At 51.7% G+C, this 26,270-nt stretch overlaps 1 protein-coding gene across 19 annotated transcripts in view; it reads right to left on the bottom strand.

Moving 5' to 3' along the window:
- EIF4G3 (eukaryotic translation initiation factor 4 gamma 3) overlaps positions 1-25,232 on the bottom strand; it is a 153,779-nt gene extending 128,547 nt beyond the window's left edge. For 3 of the 19 annotated variants that reach the window (XM_080564324.1, XM_080564338.1, XM_080564344.1), the window contains exon 1: positions 24,528-25,232. In XM_080564324.1, the coding sequence (XP_080420450.1) occupies positions 24,528-24,724 (197 nt within the window). In that variant the 5' untranslated portion in view covers positions 24,725-25,232. The remainder of the gene's footprint in view (positions 1-24,527) is intronic. The other 16 variants (XM_080564335.1, XM_080564339.1, XM_080564340.1 and 13 more) reach the window with 10 other exon arrangements.
- Positions 25,233-26,270: the final 1,038 nt, after the last annotated feature.

Here is a 26,270-nt window from a genome sequence, read left to right as displayed (position 1 = left end):
TTCAAAGTAATAATCACATTTTTTCCTTCTGTGGCATGAGTCCCCTCCGCTGTGGACAACATCGGAACAGCGCTTTATTCTAGAACAGTTTCTGTTTCATGACGCCTTAAGAACACAGAAACGGGTGCAGGTGCTCGGGGCAGCAGGCCCGGCACTCGGTTATCGTGTTTGCCTGCGCTGGCCCAGATGATTCACACAAGAGCTGAGGTCTCACCTGGGGCTTCAGCCGGAGGAAATCACCTTCTCTGCTTCCAGCCAGACCTGGAGCGTGGTGGCTGCCAGAATCCCCCAGCCTCGCTTTTTCAAGAGCAGCTGAGCTGCGGGCACATCTCCGTAACCTCCAGGAGATGAGGCGGGAGGAAGAAGGCGTTTCTCAACTTCCTAAAACCGTCACAGCAAGAGCCATGAGAGGAGGTTAGAGCGACGTGCTGAGCGAGCACTGAAGTTTGTTCCGTTTAGGTTTCAGCTTTCTCTCTCCTCCTTTGCCCTGCACCGAGCAGGGCACGTTTGATGGACTGCACCGGGCAAGTCGCCGCTTCGTTCAGCTTGCTCCGGTCTTCCCAATGGAAGAGAGCGTCCTCGGGCCAGTCCGCGCATCCCACCTGAAGAAATGCTGCCTGCTTTTGAAGCCCAGGGGCTTCTAACACCGCTCGCCTCTAAGGGCAAAGCACACACAAGGACCTGAGCGGAGCAGGAACGCAGAGCCTGGCGCTCGCGCACCTCCGGATTCACCACAGCGAGCGGGGCGAACGATGTCGCCGCTCAACACGCTGAGCTTGCAGCCACACCAGCTGACGGGGACAGCTCAGAAAAGCTGTCTGCGCTCGGGCCTGCCTGCCCGAGTGTGTGGTGCCTCCCAAATCGCTGAATTAACCGGCTCACGACACAGCCCGTGACTGCTTCCAGGACTCACGCGCTTCAGTAACTCCTTTGAGCAGGAACAGCTGACTTGCTCTTTATTTTGAGAGATGTGGATGATGGTGGAGCATGAGAAACGGGCAGCTATGACATCTGTCAAGAGAAAGAGCAATTTGGGGTTCTGATCCTTGGAAAAACTTTTTAGATCCAATGGCTACTTAGCAAAGGGAATAACAGAGCCTCCGGAATCTGATCCGCGAAGCCTGAATTTTGGTGTGGGGCCATGCCAAGCTGGCCTACAACCCTACACAAAGCATCTATTTCCAAGAAGGTTCGCATTTTCAAAGGGGATTAAAAAAAACAATGTAAACAGACCTCAAGAAGACAGACATCTAAAACGGAAGAGTTTGCATGAAAAGCAGTACTATGCGAATTAGTAAGAGGATGTGAGAAAGCAAGTCCAGATTTACTTCTCAGCAGAAGAGCTGGAGCTGAAAACACAGAGATAGGAGGGGAAATTAAGGAAGAGGATGTGAGGACCTAAAAAAGGAGAGTCAATCAAATTATTTTGAATCTATGAAAACCCATGGGGCTACCCCAGCAGTGGTGTGCAAACCTGGCATCTCGCAGTACAAGACCCCTGATAAAACAAAAGGAGCGGTTCGTTTTGTCATGTTCTGACTCATCTCCTGCATTTTGTACTCGAGCCACGTCGGGAAACAGAAAAGCTTTCTCCGATATCAGCCCAAATAGGAAGACAACTATTGACCAAGCTTTAGCAGCTGCAGGCATTTTTTTTTTTTTTATCACCACATAAGTCGAATACACACATTTAATACACTGGATTCCTCTACTCAAGAGGCGCTCCACGGCTGCTTTTGCCAGTTGAGTGGAGCCAGCGTTAACATCCACGCGCTTGGATTTTGGTTGTCTGGAGTAGGGAAGGCTTAAAGGAACAAAACCACGGATTGTCCCCTTCCTTGTCTGAAGGAGCTGTCCCTGGTATAATTTAGAGGGTCAAGACACCGGGCGATTCCGGTGAAGCTCCTTCCCAACTTGTCTACACGACGAAAGCATCGATGCCCCTCGGTCCATCGAAGAGCTGCTCCCCACCTCCAGGCTCCTGGTAATTAATGGGCCCCTTCGACAGTCCCGGGCCGATGGCGATGCTTTAAAATCCTCCCTGGCCTCCAACTAATCAAAACCGAGTCCGAGCGCTGGCGTTTTAAGGCCGGAAGCGCAGTCGCGTCTGTCTGAACACAGCACATGCCTGTGGAAACCACCACAAATATGCAGCGCTCAGACATCAAAGACAGGAAAAAGGAGCAGTAAAAGGGGCACCCAAGGTCAAAACGTACGCGAGGGCTTCTAAGCCCAAGATTTTTATTACAACAGCCTTCCAGAAAGGCTCGCGGAGGAAGATGGCAGATTTTCCCCCCACAAACAAAAGAAAACCAAGCTAGCCGACTCAAACGGGGCTTTGTTTCCGCGGCTCGGACGAAGCGACCCGGTGGATTTTCACAGCGAGCGACTCTCAGCAACCGCCCCGGCACCCCAGGCGCACTGCGGTTTCGATAGCTTTTGGGGCAGAGAGGCTCAGAACAACTTGCCTCACGTGGATTGGGGGCAAGTGGGCAAAAATCCACCCAACCGGGCCGATCCCAATGTGCGAACCCTCTCCCACCAAGTTACACTCCGTGAAACTCATTTCTACTTCGTCGGGCAAGTTTGGGCATGAATTAAAAAAACAAAAACAAAAACAAGTAGAAAGGACAATTTTAGTGCTGTCTCACAATCACATTCCATACTTTTAAGTACAGCAAAGGTCTCTAGGCCTTCAAATTCATTTCCCCTTTGATCCGCAAGAGCCTAAATTTATTAGCCTCCTAGACACGCGGCAAGGCTCATCTCTTTGTACCGGAAATTGGAAGGAATTCAGACAAGGCTTTATTTAACGTTCAGACTCCCCCTATTGGGCTTCACTGCCACACAGTGATTTTACCCCAGGCATTTTCTTACAAAAGCTTAAAAAAAAAAAAAAAAAGAAACTAGAACCAGACCCTCTGACAAGAATAACAGAATTAAAGACAACATTTACCAGGGCACACAGAGCACTTGCATTGTGTGGCGGACCACTTGTGAAGCTTTCCCTGGCTAGAGGAACCCCTTTCGAGCAATTAATGAAATATTGGATTTATTCATTTTTTTTTTGGTCACATGGTTAAGGAAGCCTTCCAAATGAGAAACTAAATTTGAGATGACTGAGAACTTCCTCCCCACGAGCAATGACTTTAACCAGACCTACGTTTTACTGGATGGTCGCAGAGTATTTCAAAATCCATTTCTTCCCCATTTCATAGAGTGGTGTCGAGGTATCCACATGCAGGGGTACACACTGATGTAGAAAACACTACTAAAATGTTGTAGCAGTGCACCACTGAAAAATAGGTGCTCCCAATGCTCAAACACACTGCGATGGGGCAGCGATGTGCCCCCCAAGATAGGTGGCAAAGAGATGCCGACCTAGGCACATTCTCATACCTTACATCCCTGTACCAGTGCATCTATCTGAAGTTGGTTTGATTAATGAAGAGACTATGGATTTTAAAGCCTTCGAAGCCTTAAATAAAGGAGTGCACACCCACGTGCACTTTCCCATAGGGCAGAGTTAGGCAGCTGCTCGTTCCCAACTAGGGAGGCTCGAGCTGGCTGCAGGGGTGATGAACGGCCGCGTCCAGGGCTCCCCTTCCCAGCCAGTTCGAAACTGTGTGCTCAGCATCCATCTATAAGAAGTTAGAGTCACCCTCCATTAGGAACAAAATAAGTCTTGCTCTCGTGACAAGTATTTCTTCTGCCACTTGCTCGAGCCCCTCCACAGCTCCGAAAGCCATTTTTCTTCCTGCCTGTCACACATTCACTACAGGGTGTTACATTACATTATCCTTTAAGAGGTGCAGAAATATAGTCTTGCTTATTTCTCTGAGCTCCAGAATTTATGCTCTAGTGGAGGAGATGCTAGCTGAAGACGATGCAGCTTGTCATGCCATTAAACACTGCTTTAGAGTACCAAAAACCCAACTATTTCTAGAAAAAGAGGTGCGCTGAGATGCTCCAAAGCCTAAGTCAGCCTTTGTGGTCATCTCTTGATTGCGACAGTACTGCTGACAGCAGCTCATTTGCACAATCAAATCCATCACTGTCCCATTCTCCCAGTTAGTCTCATCCAACAAAACACTTGGTTTTGGGGAACACTCCCCCCAAACAATCATCTGTGCTTCACGATAACAACCCTCCTACCTTGATCCTTACTCTTGGCAGCATTTACATTTATTTTTGTGTGCCTCCTTTACATCAGCCCTTTCAATCAGCTGCTTCCTAACATTTTATTTCCAGGAATTAATTCCCCTGCTGATGTTTCGTAACGATTAGAGAGCACCTACCAGTAGCTTTCAGATTTATTAACACAGAAATGGAAAAGTAGCTTTCCTTTCGCTTGCCTCAACCTCTTGGTAGGAGGCAGCGCACCCCCTTCCACTGGGAAAATAAGCGGCACATGAAGTCAGTTTCGGATGATGCTGAATGAATTTACAACTGTTGAACAATACTCTCCAACTGCATAACTGCCACTTAGCAAAAACAGCTGTTTTAATAAGAGCTTGCATCTTTAGCTGGCTAACGCAAGAACAAAATTAAACAGGACAACATGGAGACGGATCCAGCCAGGGGGGAAAGCCATTTAGTATTGCCGAGCACTGGAACAAGCCATTCAGTCTCTGCATGCACGCAGCCTGCACAGGCGTTAACGCTCTACAACCACGTCCCGCTCAGGCAAGGATTTGCCAGGATCTGTTTACACCATCCACTTTTCTTTGCGAAAGGCAGGGAAGAAAATGCTCCACGGAGAGCTACGAGATAGCGTGTTCTCTCCCGGCTTTCTGCAACTTTTCCTGCAAACTGAGCAAACAAAACGAATGCAGAAATATCATTGCTGCTCCTGAAATGTATTAACAATGAGAGCGAGGGCTGCTGAAAGAGAAAGGGGGGACTGAAAGTATTAACAAAAGCCCACAGCACACTGGCTGTGGCTAAAGCTAGAGCCTGAAAGACTTCTTTGTCTTTCTGGTCAATGCAAGCCTATTCAACAGCCCAATATATAGCAGAAAGAAGTGAGGGTGGGAGGAAGAAGAGTACTGTCTCTTTAGGGGACGTCTCCTCAGCTGCCAAGCTGCAAGGGGGAGAGAGAGGACTCGCATGAACACAGCGAGCTTTCCAAGCAGCCCGTAACCCGGGCATTGTCTATTAACAAACGTGAACTGAAAGAACACGCTCTGCTCGCACCGAACCTTCCTCGACTAAGGGACTCACATTCCAGGAACTGGACATCTAGTTCCCGAAGAGCCTCGAAGCGCAATATAAATAGTAAGCTATAGAAAATAAACCCTGATTTCTACAAGTCTGCTTGCTTTTCTGCAATCCCTTCCTCCCAACAATGAGCTATTGTTCCACTCCTGGTACTGAGGAAATGTTTGCGTTCCTTCTCCGCGTCCTTTACATTTAGAGACCTGCTCCTCATTTCAAGATAATTACCCAACACGCTACAAAGCATGCAAGCCTTTCACAGTTAGAAAGAAACTAAATTTAATACTGATTTCACCAAACAAACCCAAGAGCTCGCTCCTCGTTTTTTTTAGCGTGACATAAACGCTCTGCAGCTAGCCAAAATCCCTCGCAAACACCGAAGAAGGGTCCAAGCCAGTACCAGTACGCCATTTAACACACGGCCACCAGTTGGGAGCACAGAGCGATGAAGGCGAGCGTTATTGTGAGGGGACTGATGCTTGCTGGGGGTTCTTCCCCCCAGTGTTGAGGCACAGGCACCCCCGGGCTCCTCGCCTTGGCTGCATGGCCACAGGAGCCAGGAGCCCGTTCCCATTTGACCACAAGGCTGGGCCCCTCCGCTTGGCTTACGATGTGGCCGCCACGTACCTTCAGTGCTGCTGGTGAACGGCGTGCCCCGAGGAGCAGGAATACTCTGCTGCAAAAACCACCAGCGGTGAACACACGCGTGTAGGCTCGCTCCTTTTCCCTCCCGCGCCGGGCGCTCGCCGCGTGCTGGTCCCGGCGGAGGAAAGAGCGCAGTCTGAACTCTCCCTGCTGCTAAAGCCCTGGACATTGCAAAGCCAAGATTTTGCTGCTGGCAGAACCGCGGCAAAGTTTCTTCCGTGGGCTTCATGCGTAACCATACAAAGGAAACAGGCAAGCAAACAACAAAGTTTGTGTTTCCACCCCTCCACCATTTCTGCACCTAGCGCAGGAAGCAAGGGGACAGCAGGGCGGCCGCTGCACGAACCCGCTCCAGGAGGAGCTCCTGCAGCCCCGCGGGCCTCAAGCGTGAGCACAGGACGCAGAGGCTCAAAGGAAACCTGAGCACGGGCTCCATTTTCCTACAGCAGGCTGACGTGAGGGAACTACACGAAAGACAAAGTTGGCAGAATCCTGCCCTTCCGCAGCACGAAGCGCGCTGACCGATACTGCTGCTTCTAGGCGCGCACGCTTCGCTTCTGGGGACTCCACTGCTATTTCTGGAGTTGGCCAAGGGGCAAGAAATTTCTTTATAAAAAAAAGCAAACTAATTTCTTTGCCTTAAAGACAAGGGCTTAATTGCAATCACAGCACTAGCTTCTGCAAGAGCAGCTTGTAAAGATAAAACTTTTTTCCCCGTGTCGTAGCTGAACTAAAAGGGAGTAAAACTCTGCAGTTACCACAGTTTTAATTAAATTTGATTGATAGCCCATTACCTAAGTATGCACAAAGCCACAGTTCGCACAGGGTGCTATTTCCTTTCAGGGTTTTCAATACAGCAAGGACTCCCGTTTTTAACCGTTAAGATAAAGATCTTTTTGGAAGAGCTGATCTGCCGGTTCACTGGCAAATGCTGGAAGGTCTCAGCAGAAATAGCCCCCTGGGCAAGAAGTCACGGCCCTTCGGGCATCCCGCGTGCGAGCGGGGCGCGGATGCCTCCGGAGGGAGGGTCCACGGCATGAACCGGACCCACAGCTGAGATTTCTGCCTCCTTTCTTTCTTCACAGGTGGAGAAGAACAACATTGTGAAGCGGGGAAGAGGAACCTAAAAGCAAAACGCTGCAAGCTGGAGAGTACCTGTGGCTGCTACAGAAGTGGGATTTTATAGCATGTGCTTTTATCTTTTTTTTTTCCCCCCTTCTTTTTTTAATGCCAGGGTGCTACAGGCTCTGAACTCCAGCTGTCCAATTACTGAACACCCACAAAGAAGGCAATGAGAACAGAAAAGCAGAAAAAGCAACAAAAGAAAGTCACCCAACCTAAATCCAGGTAATTCTGGGCTTGCTAGAAACTCTAGAAAAGGCAGTAACTGCTACAATATGCAAGCTTGAAACCAAAGTTTAAAGAAACACAGAAATTGAGAAGAAACAAAGAATCACAGTGCATTAAAACAAAACAACAGAAAAAACACCCTATTTCTGATTAGCAGTGACTTGGGTTTCAATTTGCACGTCTGGCATTATAGGCAGAGATGCCATATTGACGGGCCTTCTCTTCTACCACCCCAAGTGAAGGACTGCTGCACTGATGATTAAGAACAAAATGCAGCGGGGTACGTTTTATTTATTTATATTCCTAAACACAGCATGCATCAGGCAGCAACTTAAATAAAGCCTCTTTACTCCAAAGCTTTAACGTTACCACCATAGACACAAGAACATCAATAACGTCTGCATGAAAGTACACTCTGTCTTCAGGTAAATCAAGATGTAAATATTTGTTCCACTTAATTCAGCTTTGTACAGTCCAGAAGCCCTGATCAAAGATAACGTGCTTTTTGAGACACAATAATGAAATGCCAGCATCTAGAAATCAAACAATCTATAAGAAAAGTTACTCAATAAAGCAACTAAGAAAAAAAGCAGAAGATGTACTCCATTACACAGCACAGAAGAGCTATGCGATGCCGTTTATACTTGAATATTTATGTGGAAAAAAAGATGAAGACCTAAGAAAAAGGAGACAAAGCCTCATTAAGTTTATTAAGGCCAGTAAAAGAGCTACAAGTGTGGCTGCCACAGACCAGGTAGGTTTGGGCCCCGATCTCGAGGCTCTTTGCTGCTTTCAGTAGGAGCGCTCCGGCTGCGAGACGGCGTGTTCTGCATACGGCCTAGCCAAACCCCACATAAACAGGCATCAAGGGACAAACACCACGGCTGAAAGAGGTGTCAACCAAACGAGTCTCTTCAAAGCACTGTCGGTAGAGGTTTCCTGTTTTTACGCTCCTTGCTTTTACTGAGCCGTAAGCTGTAAGGGAGACAATGCACACTTCTGGTATAGAGATTTTAATCAGTTCATTCATTTAGATTCATTCGTCTTTTGCAGCTGCCCGGGTCTGCTCTGAGATTGGGATGTTCTTTTAGAATAACGCAGTCCCCTGGCACCACGCAGGAATACCCACCCAGAAACCTTGCAAACACTCCTCCCCACGGCGGGGAAAACAAGAGGCTGCCCTCGGCTCCAGGGGCTCGCGCCGCCTCAGCCTGCCGTGCCGGGGGCCCCGTGGGAGCTGCGTTCAGTGGGGTCACAGCCACCCGACAGCCCAGGAAACAAAAGCAAAGCCAACCAACCAGTGGACACGGCAAGGAGAAGCCCAGCCTGGGAAGGTGGTGAATAACGCACGGAAAGTCACAGTTCCAGGTTGGGGTTAAAAAGCTCTTGGCTTTAAAGCACCATGCTATGAACCCCATGCAAACTTCGCCCTTTTTCTGCCCACATCGGCACAAAAGGTTTCTAAGGGGAAGTTGTTATTACTACCAGACACCACCAGTGATGTTACCGCTGAGCGCTTGCCAGGCACACGTGCTGCTGACTTTTATTTGTAGGGCAACCACTTTTGAGTCCGTGGAAAGACCATTTTGTTGTGGTTTCCCTGTTCTTACGGGGAATTTAGCGAATCAGGTGTCCTGGTTCTCTCTGCAGAATCCGAGCACGTCAATGAAGTAAGGAAGCTCCTTTAAGGCACTCCAGACTCATTCACCTCCCATGCAGACAACCCCATTCCCTCCACCTGATCCTCTGCAACCGGGTTTTTCGCGAGCCATGGTGAGCAGCAAACAGCCTCAGCAATTCCTCTGTACTGCTTCCCTAGGGCGGCCTCGGAGCAAACAGCGAGCTGGTGAAAGCCCTCAGGTCGCTGGTCCTGGAGCACCTCGGAACAGACTCCTCAGCAATTCACCGGAAGACTCCTTCAAAAGCTGCCTGGAACCTGGGCTCTCAAATTAAGCATTTCTTCTGCATCTTTAATTCCTCCATCGCTCCTGCTTCACAGCTATCACTTAGGCCTTAATGCAGATAAAACCTCCTGTTTTCCTAAGCTGGTAATGTAAAGCTACAGCAAATAGTTCTGTTCTCACGTTTCGGAAAGAGAAAACATACAGCTAAACCCCAGCTACAACACCCACCCCTTGCGAGATACCAAGGGATGGCTTTCCAGCAGGGAGAGCTGGGATCTCGTTTCACAAATGCCGCTCCCGAGGCACTCAGCTGGAGCCAGCGCATGTAATGAGCCCAGGACCCGGCGACTCACGCTGCAACAAACACTTGCCATCGTGTTTGGAGAGGAGGCAGGCCTGAGCAGCGTGCTGTCCGAGGGAGATCTTGGGAGAAGTTGTCCGCAGTTTCCTGTGCTTCAAGAAAGGTCTGACGGTATTTCAGACCCGCGCTTTTCTTCTTTGAAGATATCCAAGAGCTAAAATTGCACGTGCGGTGACTCACCGAGCTCCTCCCCAACGTGACTCCAAATGTTTTTTGAACACAAAAAGACCTCAAGCCCCGCCATCGATACAGGCACGTTGTTTCAACTTACGTATCTGAGCTGCATTGTGGGCAACAACCCTCAGTGCTCTGCTGTGACTTCCTTTGCTCCAGATCGCCACGTTTTGGCGCAATGCATTTAACGATGCATGTGGTAAGGGGATGAAGCTGCAAGTACACAACCGGGGAAGCTCCACGCTGTCGCACGGCATTTTGATCAGTCCGCCTTCAGAGCAGTGCTACAGACAACTTGGGGAGTGGCACATACCGATCCCAATCTAAAAATAACTGGATTACAGGAGTGACAGTCAATTGTAACTCCATTATTCAAATCTTGATTTAATCTAACATTGAGTATATTTCTTAATCAACCTGCCTCAAGTGACTACTTGAAGGCTAATCTCTCAAAGCCTTTATTCAGGGTAGAGAAGATTCTTCTGTAGCTTTAACACACCAAGGAGCAGGTAGAACATGAAAACGATTATCCACAAAGCTTGTTCTTTCCGAAAATATTTGGCAAAGCACTGGATTTTTTTTTGTCTGTTTCATATAAACATGATGTGAAATGAACTTATAACAGAGTCTCAGAATGCCCTTCAGCATCTAAAAACGAACCAAGCTTGGGGGGAAGGAAGCATCACGAACAAGGCATTTCTCAGCATGGTGCAGCAAGAAAAAGTCTTTTGGATACTGTTAACTGCATTTATTTTTGCAATTAACTACAACAGAAGGAGAAAAAAAAAACACTACCTGAAAGAGAGAGATATCCTAACATTGCTTTTCCCAACAAGGCTCTTCTAGACCAGCCTCTGGCTACCAAGCATTTGGGAAGTGTTAAAAAACATATTTACATGAGAAACAGTTTAGCAGGGAAATGGTATGCTAGCTCCCAGGACCCCCAGGCATGCACAATAGAGGCAACTGCACACAGCAAACTCCCCTCCAGAGACGAGGGACGTGAAGAGGCTGCCAAAATAATGCTCCAGCTGCCGCTCGCTGAAGACGTTTCTGCCCCAGCTGATAACAACCACCCCAGTCAGAGCTAACCACACACCCCCCGTTTTGCCAGTTTAAAAACCATCAGATTCCTCCCTAAGCAGCTTCAGAGAAGCGACCCCTGTCTGAAACATTTAAAGATGGAAGCGAACGGAAGGGTTCAGTGGAGAAAATAAGGGCAGAGAAAGTTTCCTGGGTCGCTGCACCAAGCGGGGCCGCAGATCGCCCCGGCTGCAGCCATCCCCAGGAAGATCTCACCCCAGAGAAACCTCACGCCCACCCAAGTCCTGAGCTGTGGCCGAGGCGGGGAGGCAGGGGGCGGTTTGACCCAAAGCAATGCTCTGGAGCCAGAGCATGTGACGAATGCCGTGTTTTCCTTCATCACGCGCCGATTTTGAGAGAGGAAAAGAAAATAATAGTAGCAGCCTTACGCCGAGAGGCAGCTATACAAGCATTAGACTAAGTGAATGCCTTGGTAAATGCTGTAAAAACATACAAAGCAAGGCTGCGGCGAGCTGGCTCGGCTAAGATCACACAGGAGCAACTGCGAGGAGCCAGCCATGGAAGAAAAAGGTTTGGATCTCCTGTTTGGCCTTAGGACACGTACAGCCCTCTCCTTTCTAGAGTTACTTTAGCTTTTGGTGTATTCCCGAACGAACCGGTGCAGTTCTCCAGCTGTCCTCTAGACCTCTGGCTGCAGCAGAAGCCTGCATCCATCTAGTTCGGCAGGAAAACAAATGTATTTCACTGAAAGGCCCCATGCATGGCTGCAGAGCTGAAGCCATACCCACCACCTACCTCTCACGTTCCGTACCACAACTGCTGATATAACGTCAGGGCTAGTTATTGTGAAGTACTTCTGTATTTCAATCTTAATCATTGGGGTTAAAACAATTCACACCATATGCAAAACACACAGTATCTCATGCAAACCGAAGCACACTTCAAAAAAAAAAAATCCCCAATTTAGCATACTTCTGTCCCCCGATCAGCAGCTGAAACAGCAGTTTCTGGCCCGATACCAGCTGCACACATGCTGGCAAAGAGGCTCTGACCTGCATAGACGCCGTTTGTGAGCTGCTGTGAGGTAGCTTCGTAAAAAGGCTCCGTGTGCTGGGCCGGGCAGCCTGGACCCGCTGGCGGCGCACTGGGGAGGACGGCTTCCACCGGGCTGGCAGAGCGGTGCCGCTGTTCCCAGAAGCCTCGCCAGCAAGAGAAGATTGGGATTGTTTGCTTTGTGTTGTGCTTTTTCTTTTTTTTTTTTTCCGCTCCTTCAGAACAGTTACTTAACACACAGTTATTTCTAAACTGAGTTTGTACTGCAAACACATACCTAGTTAAGAACGCCGGAGTCCAAACAGAGAAAGGGAAGAGGGCCAGGTGCCACGGCTGTACGACCGGCCGAGGAGGACAGACCAGGAGGCAACCTGCCTGGTCCCAACCGAAACGGAGCAACGGTTCTGCTAGTAAGGGCAGTATCAAGCTGTAGAGAGAGATTCCAAATTTTCCCTTTCCAAGGGGAGATTATTAGATACCCTTGGAGAAAGAAGAAAATTAAAACCAGTAATAACCAGAAAAACGCCTCTGGTTTTCTAGAGAGTCCAGAGAAAAGCCTTCCTCTGACCAAGCTGCTTCTCGGCCTTTATTCAGCTTGCAGCCTGCAACAAACTTCAGCATTGGTATTGCAGTCACTGAATTCATGAAGTAAAACCTTACGTCTCCAGCTTCCCTTTAGCACAGCAATTATCTGCATCTGGGGGCATGTTGTTACAGGAGCAGAAGGGGGAAAAAAAGTTCCAGACACAAGAACCACAGCGCTCACTCATGGCAATTTTCACTTGAGAATCTAAATTTCAACCGAGTCTTTCAACACCGTTTTCTGTAATGTACTGGAACACCGCTTACTCAGTTGTATCCACCTATGCATTGCATGAGCACAGAACTGCCCCCAGCCCACTCACCTCCAACCTCGTACCCTAAAAACACAAACAAGCCACTCCAGCTGACGAGGCTACCACCCATGCTCGTCCTTTTTCTCTACAGGGACGGCTGCTGCTTGCACCCCTGGGGGCTCGGGGACACTCCAAGAGCCACCCTGCATCCCCAGCCCCGCGTTCCATCTGCGTGACGAGCAGGAATACCAAGCAGCCTCGTGGTGTAGTCTCATTCACTAGGCTGCGTTTCCTACCGTGCCTCTAATACTTCACGCTGTGACTTCATGGGAAAATTTAATGCTCTGCTGGTCAATCTGTCAGGAAGCATCGCGGTGACAGTGGTGTTGTCACCCAGACTGATTGTCCTTCCGTGATCTGAGCAACGGAGTCAAAAAGCGTGCTCCTTGAGAGCAGTAACGCTCATTTCAACTCCCAATTTTGTAACGCCTTGCGATTTCCCCCCCATAATCTTTATTTCAGCGGTTTATCAAAATGAAATGAAATCATAAGCGCCCTCTTGCCACATGCAGAGCTTATGACTTCTCCCGAGTTAAAATCCCATGTCACACAAAATGAAGTCCTGCAAACACAGGCATCTAGGGAAGACAGAGTGATGCACCTTACCCTGCTGCACAAAAGCCATAGTTCAAAGAGTGATACAGGGTGGGCAGGAGCTCTGGGTCTCTTTGGTCCAATGCTTCACTCGTTCAATTTTTCCACATAAGGACTCTCAGCTGCATACTTTACGCACACCTCGATAGGGTGCTTAACGAAAAAGAGCAATAGCAACAATATATTTATCCCAGCTGAACCTGAAGACGAGCAGTGAATTCGTTTCGGAGCATTTTTCATTTTAAAAGCTACTTTTACTGCCCGTAGCTCTGGCTGTTGACTTCGGGCCACAGATGCGGAGGGAAGGCTGCCTCCGCCACACGTGGCTACCAAGGAAGACTTCCAAGCACACACCTCTGCTGGTCGCGCCAAGCAGCCCCCGAAGTGTCGCTGTGAACCACGCGCAGTGGAAGGCGGCGCAGACGTACGTCCCTGATGTGCTAACCCCTGGGCGTCAGGAAGGAAACAGCACTTTCAGGACCCGTCCCTGCCTTCTGGTCGCTCGGGACCCTTTGCACAGACCTCTCCGCTGGCAGGGTTGCTCCTTTTTTGACTGGTGTAAAAGTCCAGCTTTGCTGATTTCAGACCGCACAGGAACTACAGCACTGTATTTGCAGCGGGTCTCCAAAGGTAACAAACTTCTGAACAAGCACCTAGGAGCAGCCCCCAGCCACTTGGCTCTCCTTGTCACCGCGGCATCACCTGGCAGAACACCAACAGGGATGCACCCAGGACCACGCTGGTACTGCTGCGACTTTAGCAGCCTTTTATCAGGTTAACCCTAATCAAGTCAAACATCCAGGCACAGTGAGGGGAGGAAGAGAAGACTAAGAAAAGGACGTCCTCCTGTCTGATAGCACTGCGTTTGGTGTTAAACGTTGATGTTTCACTATGATCAGAACAAGAAGGGACCGAATCAAACGCTTCAAGTTGTCCCTAGTGCAGAGCATCTCTGATGTCCTGAGATGCAGGGGCTCTAGCAACACGGAGCGCCGCGAGTTAGAGACGTGCCCAGAGCAGCTGTGGATGCCCCCTGCCTGGAAGTGTTTGGCTGGATGGGGCCTCGGCCAACTTCATCTGGCGGGTGGCATCCCTGCCCACGGCAGGGGGGTGGAACTGGGTGAGCTTTGAGGTCCCCGCCAACCCAAGCCGTTCCGTGCTTCTATGATCAGATGAAGGAAAAGCATCAGCCGAACAGAACAAGGAACTGCCCACACCAGCCACACGCCTGTGACAACCGCAAGAAAGCACAAAGAGCTGCGGCACAGCGCCCCTCCGTCCCAGCAGTGATCCCCAAAGGCTCTGCAGCACCTACTGCCCAGGCTCCGCCGCACGCACAAAGTACACGCAAGCAAAGGATGGACAGAGAAACACGGAAATAACTCGTAGGTCCAACAGAGAACTATCAAAATACACACAGTATGCGTGTGTATAGCCAGACACGCTGGTAGAAGTAAGGGATCCAACTCAGGCACACAAGCAGCTCCGTGAGCGGTTTCCTACAGGCAAACACTGCCGTTAGTCTTCAGAATCGCCCCTCAAATTTGTGTTAAACTCGTCGTAATGTGAGGCTCGCCAGCCCAGCAAGAATTGGAGCTTGTAACATTCCTCCTGCTACAGCAAAAGGACACGCTAAGTGCCACGAGCAGCCCTGCCGTCTCAGAGCCCACGGGGAGCACCGCTCGGAGCACCGCATGTCGTCGGCCGCGGCTCCCACGGGGCCACCAGGACCAAGCCTTTTGTCCAGGCGAAGCCACTCAGCTGCGGCGAGCGGCTACCCCTGCTCCCGGAGGGATCTCACGCAGCACCCCACGCCGTTCTGGCCCGCCAGCTGTGGATTTTAGGAGATCCCGAACCCAGAAGACACTTTGGGACTGCAGTACCAGCAGGATGCAGATACGTTCAGCCCACCCCACTTGCACTTCTTCCTGTGCAATCCAGGGACATTTTTGACCTACCTGCAACAGGCAGGGAAGTTACAGGTCTTTTATGTCCCCTACTCCTAAGCAAAAACACTGTCTTAAGTCCAAAATCATGAAACCAGAGATGGAGCTAGACCATAAAGAAGAACAACCCAAGCCTGGCACGCGAGCTCTTCTCCTCTAAGGAAGTATTTTCAGCTTTCTCCTCCTGCAGGGGGAAGCTCAGCAGCCTGCTCTGAGACCTTCAGATCCTGAGCAACCTTTGAGCACTTCAGTGAGACCAGAGAGCCCTCCAGCTCCCCGGAGGCTGGCAGTTACCTCTGCTTCCACCGCTTCTCCCTAACAAATCGGAGACAGATCCGCACCGCCTGCAGAGAAACAGCTCCCTGCCCGCCTCGGTTCTCCTGCGCTCGCTTGTTTTACTGCGGTGCTCCGGTTTCTTTTTACACGCACTTCACAGGCTGATTAATACTCGTCTTGGATGATCAGATGTCTAGTAAATTCAGGCTTTTACACCACTCACCACCATAATTCTCATTACGGCATACCCATTTTACTAGAAAGCACTTGCTGACTATTCCCACTACTGACATCCAGGCCATTCAATAAGACATTCTGGACAGAGGTCCGGGCTATAAAATTCACATGTTCTTAGTCTGCCAGGATCGGAATTTGGTGACAGCACAATTCATTCATTTATTTAATGATCTTAACGTCAGCCTGAGTGGATAAAGTGTGCTTTGGCTTCAGCAAGAAGAGATGGGGACCGTGCCAAGCACCAGCAACAATTGTTCCGGTGAACGCCTGCAATGCCAGGTACAGCACAACCAAAAGTTCCATTTTGGGGGGCTGAATGGGAATCACATCAAGCTAAACTTGGTACGCAAGCCCAGAACCAAATATTTAAACGTTAAGGAGTTTATTTGTGCAGACAGACTTTTTAATTAAGAAAAGGTTTATGGAAATGTAATCAATACAATTAAGCTGAGCAGCTTAAGCTCACAGAACACCCCAAAAATTTAGTTTGCAATATTTGCATCTCAACAACAATTACATCTTTTTCTTTTGAAGAGCCAGACATAAAAGCACTTTGAAATTGACTTTAAAACACCTTTACTGGAGGAAAACATAAACGCTAAGTTACAAACAGGTTGACAGCTGAATTATTTGCGTTTTACAGATCCAGAACAAAAAATGCAGAGCCCAGCAGAGCAGAGTATTTGAAGAAAGACCATCCAGTAACTAGTATCTATATTTGCATAAGCACTGGGAAGACAGGATGCCACAAACTGAAGCTAACCATATATTCTAGAGCAAGCTGAACTCCTAAGATGTCTCAGCAGCTCACAAAATAGTACGCCCAAAAGAACCTTCTACACGAGCCTCACCATGCTAAAATTGGGCATGAATCACCAGCTCCTGAAATCGCTGTCCCCGCACACTCCGGAGCTTACGAAGCACCATGAATTTCACATTAAAAGTCACAACAAACATGCTTTAAGTGCTTTTTGATTTTGGTCCTTGACTTCCGCCCAGATAAATTGTATAGATTATCCACCCTCAGCTACAGTACCCTGCCAAGTTCCCTTTCAAATATAACATACGTATCGGGCTTGCCCAATTTACCAGCTGAACGCTGCAAGACAAGGTGCCCAGTGTCAAGCCTGGAGCACGATGTGCATCACAAACAAGAATAAAGACTCTCAGAAAGTTTTCAGATGAGATTTCAACCTGAATTTCAGTTCAGGCTTGATAATTCTGTAGAAGAGCTTATCATAGTCCAAGGTCAGAAGGGCGCGGTCTCACTGCCTAGGTGGAATACACATTTTTAGACATTTCCTTTCCCGAGGAAGTTAGGAGCCTTTCAAAACCAGTGACTGACTAAGAAAACAAAGCTGTAAGTAGTATCACTAAAAAAAAAAAAAAACCCTCTCTCATTCTTATAGGCAGTCTCCCCTGCTTAGTCTGAACAGACTGAAGACTTCTGTCATGTTTGCTTTTCAGTGAAAGAACAAAATAAGCTCAGAAAAACACCAGTTTCAAGACGCAGCAACTTCTACGACTCCTTAATAACGCATAGGAGAGGGAAATCTCTTTTTCAGACCACCACTGGTGCAGCCATAGCATTAGTTCAAATGGATTTTTCAAAAGCCACTAGCAACACGGGCATTTAAACCTTAGGAATTCAGTAACTCGCACAGAGTCACTCTCACGTGTAAATCAAACCGAAACACAAACAAATGCACAATCATTATTTGGCAACCTGACAGAGAGCCGGTGCAATGTTTATTAGTTTCCAACTGGCAAAGGCTTCCCAAACTCAGGAAAACCTGCATTATTGAATTAAGATCTTTAACTGCATTAACTCTTTCTTTCTTCAGTGCTTTCACAGCATCAGGGACACCCAAGGAGCAGCAGCAAGGCGCCTTTTCCTACCCCACGGCCCGGAGCGGGTCCCACGTGAAGCCCACTCACCCGCTGAGCGCGGCAGCGGTCCCCACGGTGGCTCTCGCCCAGCTCTTCCCACGAGGACGCTCCTTCTCCAGAGCAAGTCTCATTCCTGCCGTGTCCAACTGCTGGGAGAGGAGCAGCTGCACCTAGGCAAGTCCTAACCCATTTCAACACATCCCTGACAGTTTTGGAGAACGCTACTGGTATCGGTCGAGGATCAAACACGTGGCTTTCTTTCAAGACGTGCAGTTGAGAAGCCACTCTGCCTTTTGTCAGGCATGCTCAAAACTCTAGAAATATTTCAGATCTCATCCAGGTAAAGGATACTCAAAGGTGTTACAACCGACAGCAGAAAGGTGTTATTTCTGGTAGCAGAGTTGATTTAAACACGATACAGTCCAGGGAAGCCTTAGAGCTTTCCTCTGTGGAGGAAACTAGCCTGCTTCTGCCCGTCTCGGGTGACTACACAGCAAACAGGCAAAAACAACTCTTAAGGTACCGTAAGAATAGAGAACGTGTAATTTTCCTTTCAGGAAAAGGAAAAAATACTGTCCCATTAACCTAGTTATGTGCCCAGCAGCAATTTGACTCAAGTCCCATCAGCAACAACATGCCATCACCTTCTGTGAAGAGAGAGCATGCTCTGGGACATCTTCCAAATGTATATAATAAAACATAAGAATACCACGTACTAGAAAATTTTGCTAGCCTAAAAGCTTATTCTGCTCTCCTCCCTTTGATCCTTTTCTTTTTTAAGAATCCATTCTATTTTCTTCTTCCAGCTGTTCCACATCACCCTTCCCTATTTGGGAGGCAAAACAAAGTCCGCAGCCTGGAAAGGAAAGCCGTGTGTGCGAGAAGTTCCTGGAACTACCGCAAAGTGCACAACACGGAACTACGGAAACTCACACCAACTGCGCTCCCCTAAAAACAGAAACACCGGCCCCTCCAGAGCAGGGGCCACACCACTCCTCCACCTGCACCTCGTGCCCCAGAACAAACACCCGTTTTTCTCCTCCCTGTTCATTCCAGGAAAGCCTTTGCAATTGCAAACAGACGTGAAGTCACGGATGAAGGTTCCCACTGAAGAAATGCCTGTAAAACAATGGTAGGACCCATCTCTAATTCCCCGGAGTGAAAATTCCAGCAACTTTAGTCATATTAGACGATTCACACACAGCTGAACTTGACAGTTGACTAGCCCTGAAATTGCTGCATTAGGGAGAAAAAGAAAATACAGGTTACCCACAACTTCCAAAGGGAGACCTTCACTGCTAACTCTTCCTGTGACACACCAATGGAGCAAACGCACTAGCTCGGCACAGCCCACGTTAGCTAGCGACGTGAAAGAGCCTTTCAGCCCTAACACGGTGACGGACAAAACCCATGCACACAGATGAGAATCCTTCTACTTCCCGACACCGAAAAGGGAGGTTAGTTGTTCTAAGGCTCCTAGTACTTACTCAACTTAATCAAGTTACTACCACGGATAAAAATACAAACGGTGTTCCAAGATCAGTACTGCACCTTAAAATATAGATCTGTAAATGACTAAAGTAACCTCCTGCAGACTTCTGCCAGAGAACATATACAATCATGGCTCCAAACGTGAGAGGAAAAGAAGTTGTTTCAAATCACGCTGTTGGAAGAATGGTTTTCTCCAAGACATTTCACCATAAAATCTTACAAAGCCAGTAAAGTGACATATCTGCACTATAACATGATTAGCTTTTGTCATTAAATAAATTAAAGCTATTTCTGCTCAAAAGAATGCTAAGACGTGCCAAGGCTGGGGATCATCAGCAAGGGAGATGGCAGAGACGTCTAAAAGAACTTACTTTTTGGCAATACGCTCACAACCTCGTGCCCGTTCCTCCTCTGCAGGACAGCCACTATCACGGCAGGGAAAGAAGCTTTTCTGAAGCTTCTCTCCTGCTGCATCCCCTCCCGAGATATAAGGTCTCCACGGAGTCGCACATTTTTAAAACAGAAACATTTCTCAGGCAACAGGAATCCCTTGTGTCCCTTCACCCAGCTGTGATTTCAGAAAGCTCGCCCCTGAACTCAGGGCTTGTACCTGAAGCAGAAAGCAGGGAACATCTCTGATCCCAGCCTGGTTCCTTCAGCCTCTCACCACTCCTTCCTTTTCAGGACTGCAGTGCTCCCAACACCGTTCTTCAAAAGCATCTGTGACTGGCATTTGGAAGGGCACTTCTGATCCTGCTCTCATTTCAGCTCCAGTTCAGCACAGAAGCAGCGCAGGAGCCGGAGCTGATCCGCCGGAGGCGCAGGGAGGCACGGCGCTTCGCACACAGTCACGACCTTCATCAACAACCGGTGTGCCCAAGCAGCTCCCACCGCCTGCCTAATCCCCGCGCCTTGATCTTCAAAGTCCTCAACAGATAAACCCCAGAGAGCGCCCGAAGACATTGCATCACACACCTGGAAAAAAGCCACTCGGGACAGAAGCACGCGGCGAGCGAAGGCGGCGCCGAGCTCCCAGGGGCAGCCAGCGCCCAGCGCCCGCTCTCTCGCAGGGCACGCCGACGATGCTCTCCCCGGGGAAGTTCCCAGGCCGCTTCTCCTCCCACCCTACGGCACCTCCTCAACTCCCTGCTCACTAAGCTACGAGCACGGAAGAGAGAAAAGCCAACGCAGCCAAGCCCTCGTTAGCAGCCTTAATTTAACTAGAAGATTACCAGCGCAGGCCTACTGCAACGGCACAACCTGGCACGCGTCCGAACACCAGGTAAGTGTTGCCAGAACCTCACCCCGACTTCACACAGATCTCTGACGTTCCTGAAAGCGATCCTGTATTTCTTGCTGTTCTCCCAGGCTTTTGGGAAGCCGCCGCAATCCTCCGCTCCCATGCGGAGCGATGCCACGTACTGCCTGCGTGCCGCTTTCCGCGAGGGACTACAGCGCAGTCAGCTAAAGCACCTTGCAAAACCAAAAGCAGACGTTCAAACACCGAGGAAACATCAGCAAAACCCAAGTGTCCGTGCACGGCAACGTTGAACTTCACACACACACACAAAAATGCTGACCCTTCCTCTCCACTTCTCAGAAACAGAAGCAAAGGGGAGGGACGGAGGGCTGTAAGGGAAGAGAAAGAAATTTTTAAACGTCTGTTGCTTAAAAACCCACCCCGAAGCTGCCGCGACGCCCTGCTGCAATAACCTGAAAAATACCCGGGCTGAGAGAGAGCCAGTCCCACACCCCACCAGCTACAGCGCTATATTAAGGTGAAGCTTACCGGTGCCTGCACGGAGAGCATCAAAAACAAGGCAGCTGAACTCCCTCCAAGTGCAAGGAAGTTTGGGAAAGAAAACCAAAACCTACAGACACCAGCACGGAGGCCAAGATGGCTCTAATTTGGCTCCAAGGTACGCTGCTAAATTAACCCTGAAGGGCCAGCAGGCACGCAACGCTACCCGAGTTCAGCCTAAATCAATCTGTTTGTCCTTTAGAGCGCAGTGTTTGCTGATGTCTAGGCTAGGAAGACACCGGTGACCTAATTATATTGATCCACAAAAATTTATTCACAGCATGGGGACTTTTTAAAGAACAGCTTATTATAACACGCACAAAAAATACCTCGGGACACTTGGAAGTGGAAGCAGGAAGGAGAGCAGGGAAGCACCGCGTGACTTAACACGCAGAAGTAGCATCAAGTTAAAACCACCAAGGCCCACAGAAAGCCAGCGGCCTGCAGCGCACCTCCAGCATTCTCCGTTTTGATGGGAGAAGCCCTGCTACACAGCAATCGCCTGCGTACGGAACTCACTGCTCGGAGGCAGCCTGGAAGGGGGCAGGCCTGGCTTCAGCCTCCATCACAGCCCGGGCACGGCACCGCGCCGTGGCACGCGGACACCCTGGCTGTCCCCCCCCGTAGGCAGGGTCAGAACGGAGCTGGGAGTTCTGTTCACACCAACAACGTTGAGCACAACTTCTGCCCGAAATCAGGTTTGACTGCCTACTCACCACCGCCGAAGCCACAAAGGTATCCCAACTTACTTTTACATAGAAAGTTTAATTTCTCGAAGCCGCTGCGATACGGAAATTATCCCAAGCTCTCTTGTCCTACAGCAGCTCCAGTAACTTCCCAGTCAGCACGTAACAGAATGAAACTCCCGTCAAAACATTCCTGTTACTCATGTCCATCACCCTCCAGCTTTGCTTTCCTTCAGAAAATTGATTTTAAGTCTCTTCCCCCAAATTTTTCTTTTCCCTCATTAATCCCTTTCTACAAACGCACTTCACGTAAGCAGTCCTCGTTCCTGCCCAGTTCTCTCTTACCCAATTCTTCTTTTTCAATCGTACATTTAATTTCGTGATGTACCACATCCTGAAACCCCGTGTGTCTCCACAGACACAGAGTTCACCACGTGGAAGCAGCTGTAGTTTAAAAAGCCCAAGTCTGAGCCCCAGTCTACCCACTAACATGCGACGATCATTTGGACAGACATTACTTGCACTGCTGCGAGGAGGAGACCCGGGGACCTTGCCGTGCACTCCCAGTTGCCAGGAGAAACCTGCAGCTACAGTTTAGCTGCTGTAGGGTAACGCTGTCTCAACAGTCCTACCAAAACAGAAAAAAAAACAAACAGAGCTAAAAATAAGGCTGAACTCAGATGACCCTCTGCACTTCAGTAAAGCGCAGATGAACTACGCTCCCGAAGCCTCACTTCTGCAGCACTGCTGACAAAAGGTAACAGCTTTTGTTTGCTACCTGGAAGCACGCACAGCTTTCGGCGGAGGAAAAACCAGCCAGGACACCTGAACACAGCTCACCAAAAAGGCACCAAGAACACAGCACTTGTATACACTGCACGGACGGATTATTTAAAAGTTCAGGAGCGGTATCAGTCAAACACGGTCAAACACGCCTTCCGAAACAGGCACGGCTACAAGGAAAAACAGCCCCACCACGCTGACCTGCCCGCATCCCTACCTCTGACTTGTCCTCGCTACCCAGCACTTGGTTCCTCTCCCCCTCCTGCTCTGGGCACCCAGGTGGCTCCAGGCGAGGCGACACGCTGCCACCGCTCCTTTAGGGAACGCACGTTCCCCCACGCCTCTTCCTTCAGGGCTGCTCTCAGAGGTCAGCCAAGGCTTCTTCCCTCGTGCGCGCGAGGCGCGTAGTGACAAGACTCACCAAAAGCAACAGCTCTCCTGCCTTAGCTGTGACCGTGCTGCCCCTCCGGCAAACCACCACCAAGCTCGCCCTCGGTGATGTCAGAGAAGTATTCCGATCCCTCCATGGTTCTTTTAACGATGACTTGAAAATGAAGTGCTGCACAAAGCCTAGCGCGCTCCCGGTCCCAGACCCAGGCAAAGTTCGGCCATTTAACTGTCAAGGCAACCAGCGTCGCGTCCCGCACGGACGAGGCTCTTCCCAGACAAACCAGCACCTTGCTGGAAGGACTGGCTGAGCACCGACTCCCCGTGTGCACGCTGGCCAGCGCTCCCCCTGTAACTCTTGGCACAACGCTTCGAAGTGAGCAAATTCCCCCTGAGCAACAGTTTTACTCACCACCACCCTGCTGACTCGGTAATGACAGCACCTTCGTGCTGTTTTCCTAAATAAAGCACATGCTGGAATTACAGAGTATCACAAGCTAGCCAGAAACACCCAGCGGAGGGTATGTCCCTCCGCAGCACTCTTCATTCTTCAGAGGTTTCACTTGACCCAAACAAATCTGTAACGTCAACAGTCCCATGATTTAAGCAATATTATTTGCGGTCAGGGAAAGAATGATTCTTGCCGGAAGCTCAAGAAAACAATGGACCTAAACTGATCATAAAAGGGCTCGGTTTTCCCACCTCAAAACTGAAAGCGAGAGCAGCAAAACGCTTATACACAGGGAACGCGCTTCTTAAAGAACACACACATCACACAGCTGAAACTGCTCTTAACCAATAAATAAATAAATAAATAAACCCTACGCTTCCATGTTAAAATATAAGTCGTTACCACCAACACACAGCGACGCGCACTCCTGACCGTCCCCTGCACAGCAGGCGACACCATTCCAGGACAACCCCGTATTTCGCCAAGCATGTCTTTTCGCTCCACACCCCCCCACACCCCCCCCAAAAAAAAAACTTCAGGGGGAGGAAAGCCAATTCGCCGGGGGATGCTGTCCAACGCTGGAAACAAAACCCAGGCAGGCACGCACGCTCGCCACCCCACTTTCCTGCTGATCCCTGCAGTATTTACCTCCTGACTCGGGGCCTAGTCGCAGAGAACCGGAGACCTTTAGAAGCATTCCCCGAGCGCCGGCCTCTCTTTGTAGCGGGGCCGTTCTGGCGGGGGGGTTTCGAGTGGAAAGCTTCTCGTGCCCGTCACACACGGCCTCGCGGGGCAAGCTGCTCAGCGCCACATCCCACCTCCGCTTGATTTCCACGAGCAAAGCGAAACCCCAGGAAAATCGGCCCCGGCTGCCGAGCCGGGCTTTAAACTCGCCTTCAAAACAACAAAAACCCGGCACTTACCTGGGCAGGACCGGAGGCGAAAGTGCCAAAGTGACAAGCGATTTCACATTAAAAGTTCACCCGGGGGGGGGGGGGGGGGAGAGGGGGGGGTTGGGGCTGAAGCCCCCACGCAGGAAGCACCCCACGGGGGGCGACAGGGACGGGGGGGAAAAAGGGAGGGGAACGGGGGGGAACAGGGGGGGGGACGGGGGCCCCTTCCCCGCGCTGCCCCAGCAGGTGCAGCCCCCTCCGCACGGGGGGGGGCCGCGGGCCCGCCCCCTCCCCACACACACACACACACACACAAAAGGGGGCCCCAAAGGGCTGCGCCCCAACCGCCTCCCCCTCCCCCCCCCTCCCTCCCCGCCCCCCCCCCCGGGGTGCCCCCTCCCGTCCCCCCACCGGCCGGGGGGGCCCGAGCCCCCCGGGGAAAGGATACTGCTGGGGCGGCTGGGGCGGCAAGGCCCTGATGGTGGGGTGAGGCGCGGGCGCCGCCGCCGCCGGGTGAGGGGGAGCCGGGGGGGGAGGCGGCCCCGCCGCCGCCGCCGCCGCCGCCCCGCTGCCGGGGCCGGTCCCCGCCGCCGCCGCCGCCGCCGCCGCGCCGGGTTTCAAAGCCGCCTTCTGCGGTAAACTCATCGCCAAGCGGAGCCACCACCCCCCGGCGGGGAGCGGGGCCGGGAGCCGGGCCGCGGGCGCGGGGGGGAGCGGGCCGGGGGCCGGGGCGGCGGCCGGGGCAGCGCGGCGGGCCGGCACCGGCGCCGGTCTCCGTGACAACGCGCCTCCCGGAGGGCTCGCGGCGGGGAGGGCACGGCGGAGCGGGGGGGGGGCGGCTCAGGCCGCGCTGCTCATGAGCCGCCGGCGGCGGGGGGTCTCGGCGCCCCTCCCCGGGGGCAGCGGCGCCCTTCGCGGCGGCGGCTCTCGGGCGATGCCGGCGGATTTTCCTCACTGGAGCAGCGGAGCATCAAACATGGCGCCGCGGCCGCCTCCAGCAGTCCGGCAGGACGGACGCTCGGGCGCCTTCGGGCCGCTCCGGAGCCGCTCGGCCCGGCGGCGCTCGGCAAGCTTCGGCTCTTTCCGGAGGCGCCCGCTGGCGAGGCGCGCTCGGGAAACCTCGGCTCCTTCCGGAGGCCTTCGCGGGGCGCACGCGTCCTCCGGCCCGGCCCGCCCCCCGCCCCGCCCCGCTCGGCCCGGCGCCTCCCGTGACCCCCGCGCTCGGGAAACTTCGGCTCGCTCCGGAGGCCGAGGACGTGCGGGAGTTCGGGAAGCTTCGGGCGGGCTCGGAGGAGGGATCCCCGCCCAGGAGGGAGGCGCTCGGAGCTCTTCGGAGCCGCTCGGGGCTCTTCGGAGCCTCTCGGGGCGGGCCGAGGCGGCAGCTTCGGGCGCTTTCGGCTCGGCGGCCGAGCGGCTCCGGAGGGCTTCGGCAGCGCCCGGCTGCGGGGCCGCGGCCGTGAGGGGCCGCGGGGCTGCCCCGAGCCGCAGAGCCGCCGCCCGGCCCCGCTGCCGTCGCCACGCGGGCCCCTGGGGGCAGGGGGGCAGCCGCGGGGCCCTCAGCGTGCAGCTTCGGGGTGAAGGTGGCACCTGTGGGGGCGGACGTGGCGGCCTGTGAGGGCAGCCCACCCGCGGCCGTGGGGTCCAGTGCAGTCCCGGTATATTTAATTAAAAGCCCTGTTTGTGGTTTCTGACTCCGTGTGCTTGTTGGCGGGGCACGCACCGGGCACCAGCCCACAGACGACACCAGCACGGGGACCGAGAGGCGGGCAGCAGGCCTCCTCGCGCCGCCGCCTTCGCGCCCCGCCATGGGTTGCCTTCACCGCTTCACGGCCCTGTGGCCGCCGCCGGGCTGAGCGCCTCCCCGGCCTGGAAGCTAAAAAGGACCTCCGAGCAGCTCCCGGCAGCCGCAGGATTGTCCTGACTTGTCCTCCCCCGGCCGCCGCCTCCCCAGGGCTCATTCCTGCGCGTTGGCACCCGTCGATGTTCCTGCCGCGCCGCACGCCCCGGGGAAACGCTCCCGAAGGCACCCACCGCTGCCTTTCATGGCTGGTTGCTGCTTCCTGCCAGCGGAGCTCCCCCGATGCCCCGCTTCGCTGAACCCGCACAGGCACCCAGGCATAGGAGAGGGGCTTCTCGCTCCTCGGGGTATCTGCCATGGCCAACCTTTTAGGCCAGGTTAAAAATCTAATCA

Source organism: Anser brachyrhynchus, assembly GCF_964034855.1.
Source record: "Anser brachyrhynchus genome assembly, chromosome: 21".
NCBI classification, from domain to species: Eukaryota; Metazoa; Chordata; class Aves; order Anseriformes; family Anatidae; genus Anser; species Anser brachyrhynchus.
This window is presented reverse-complemented; position numbering and strand designations above follow the sequence as displayed.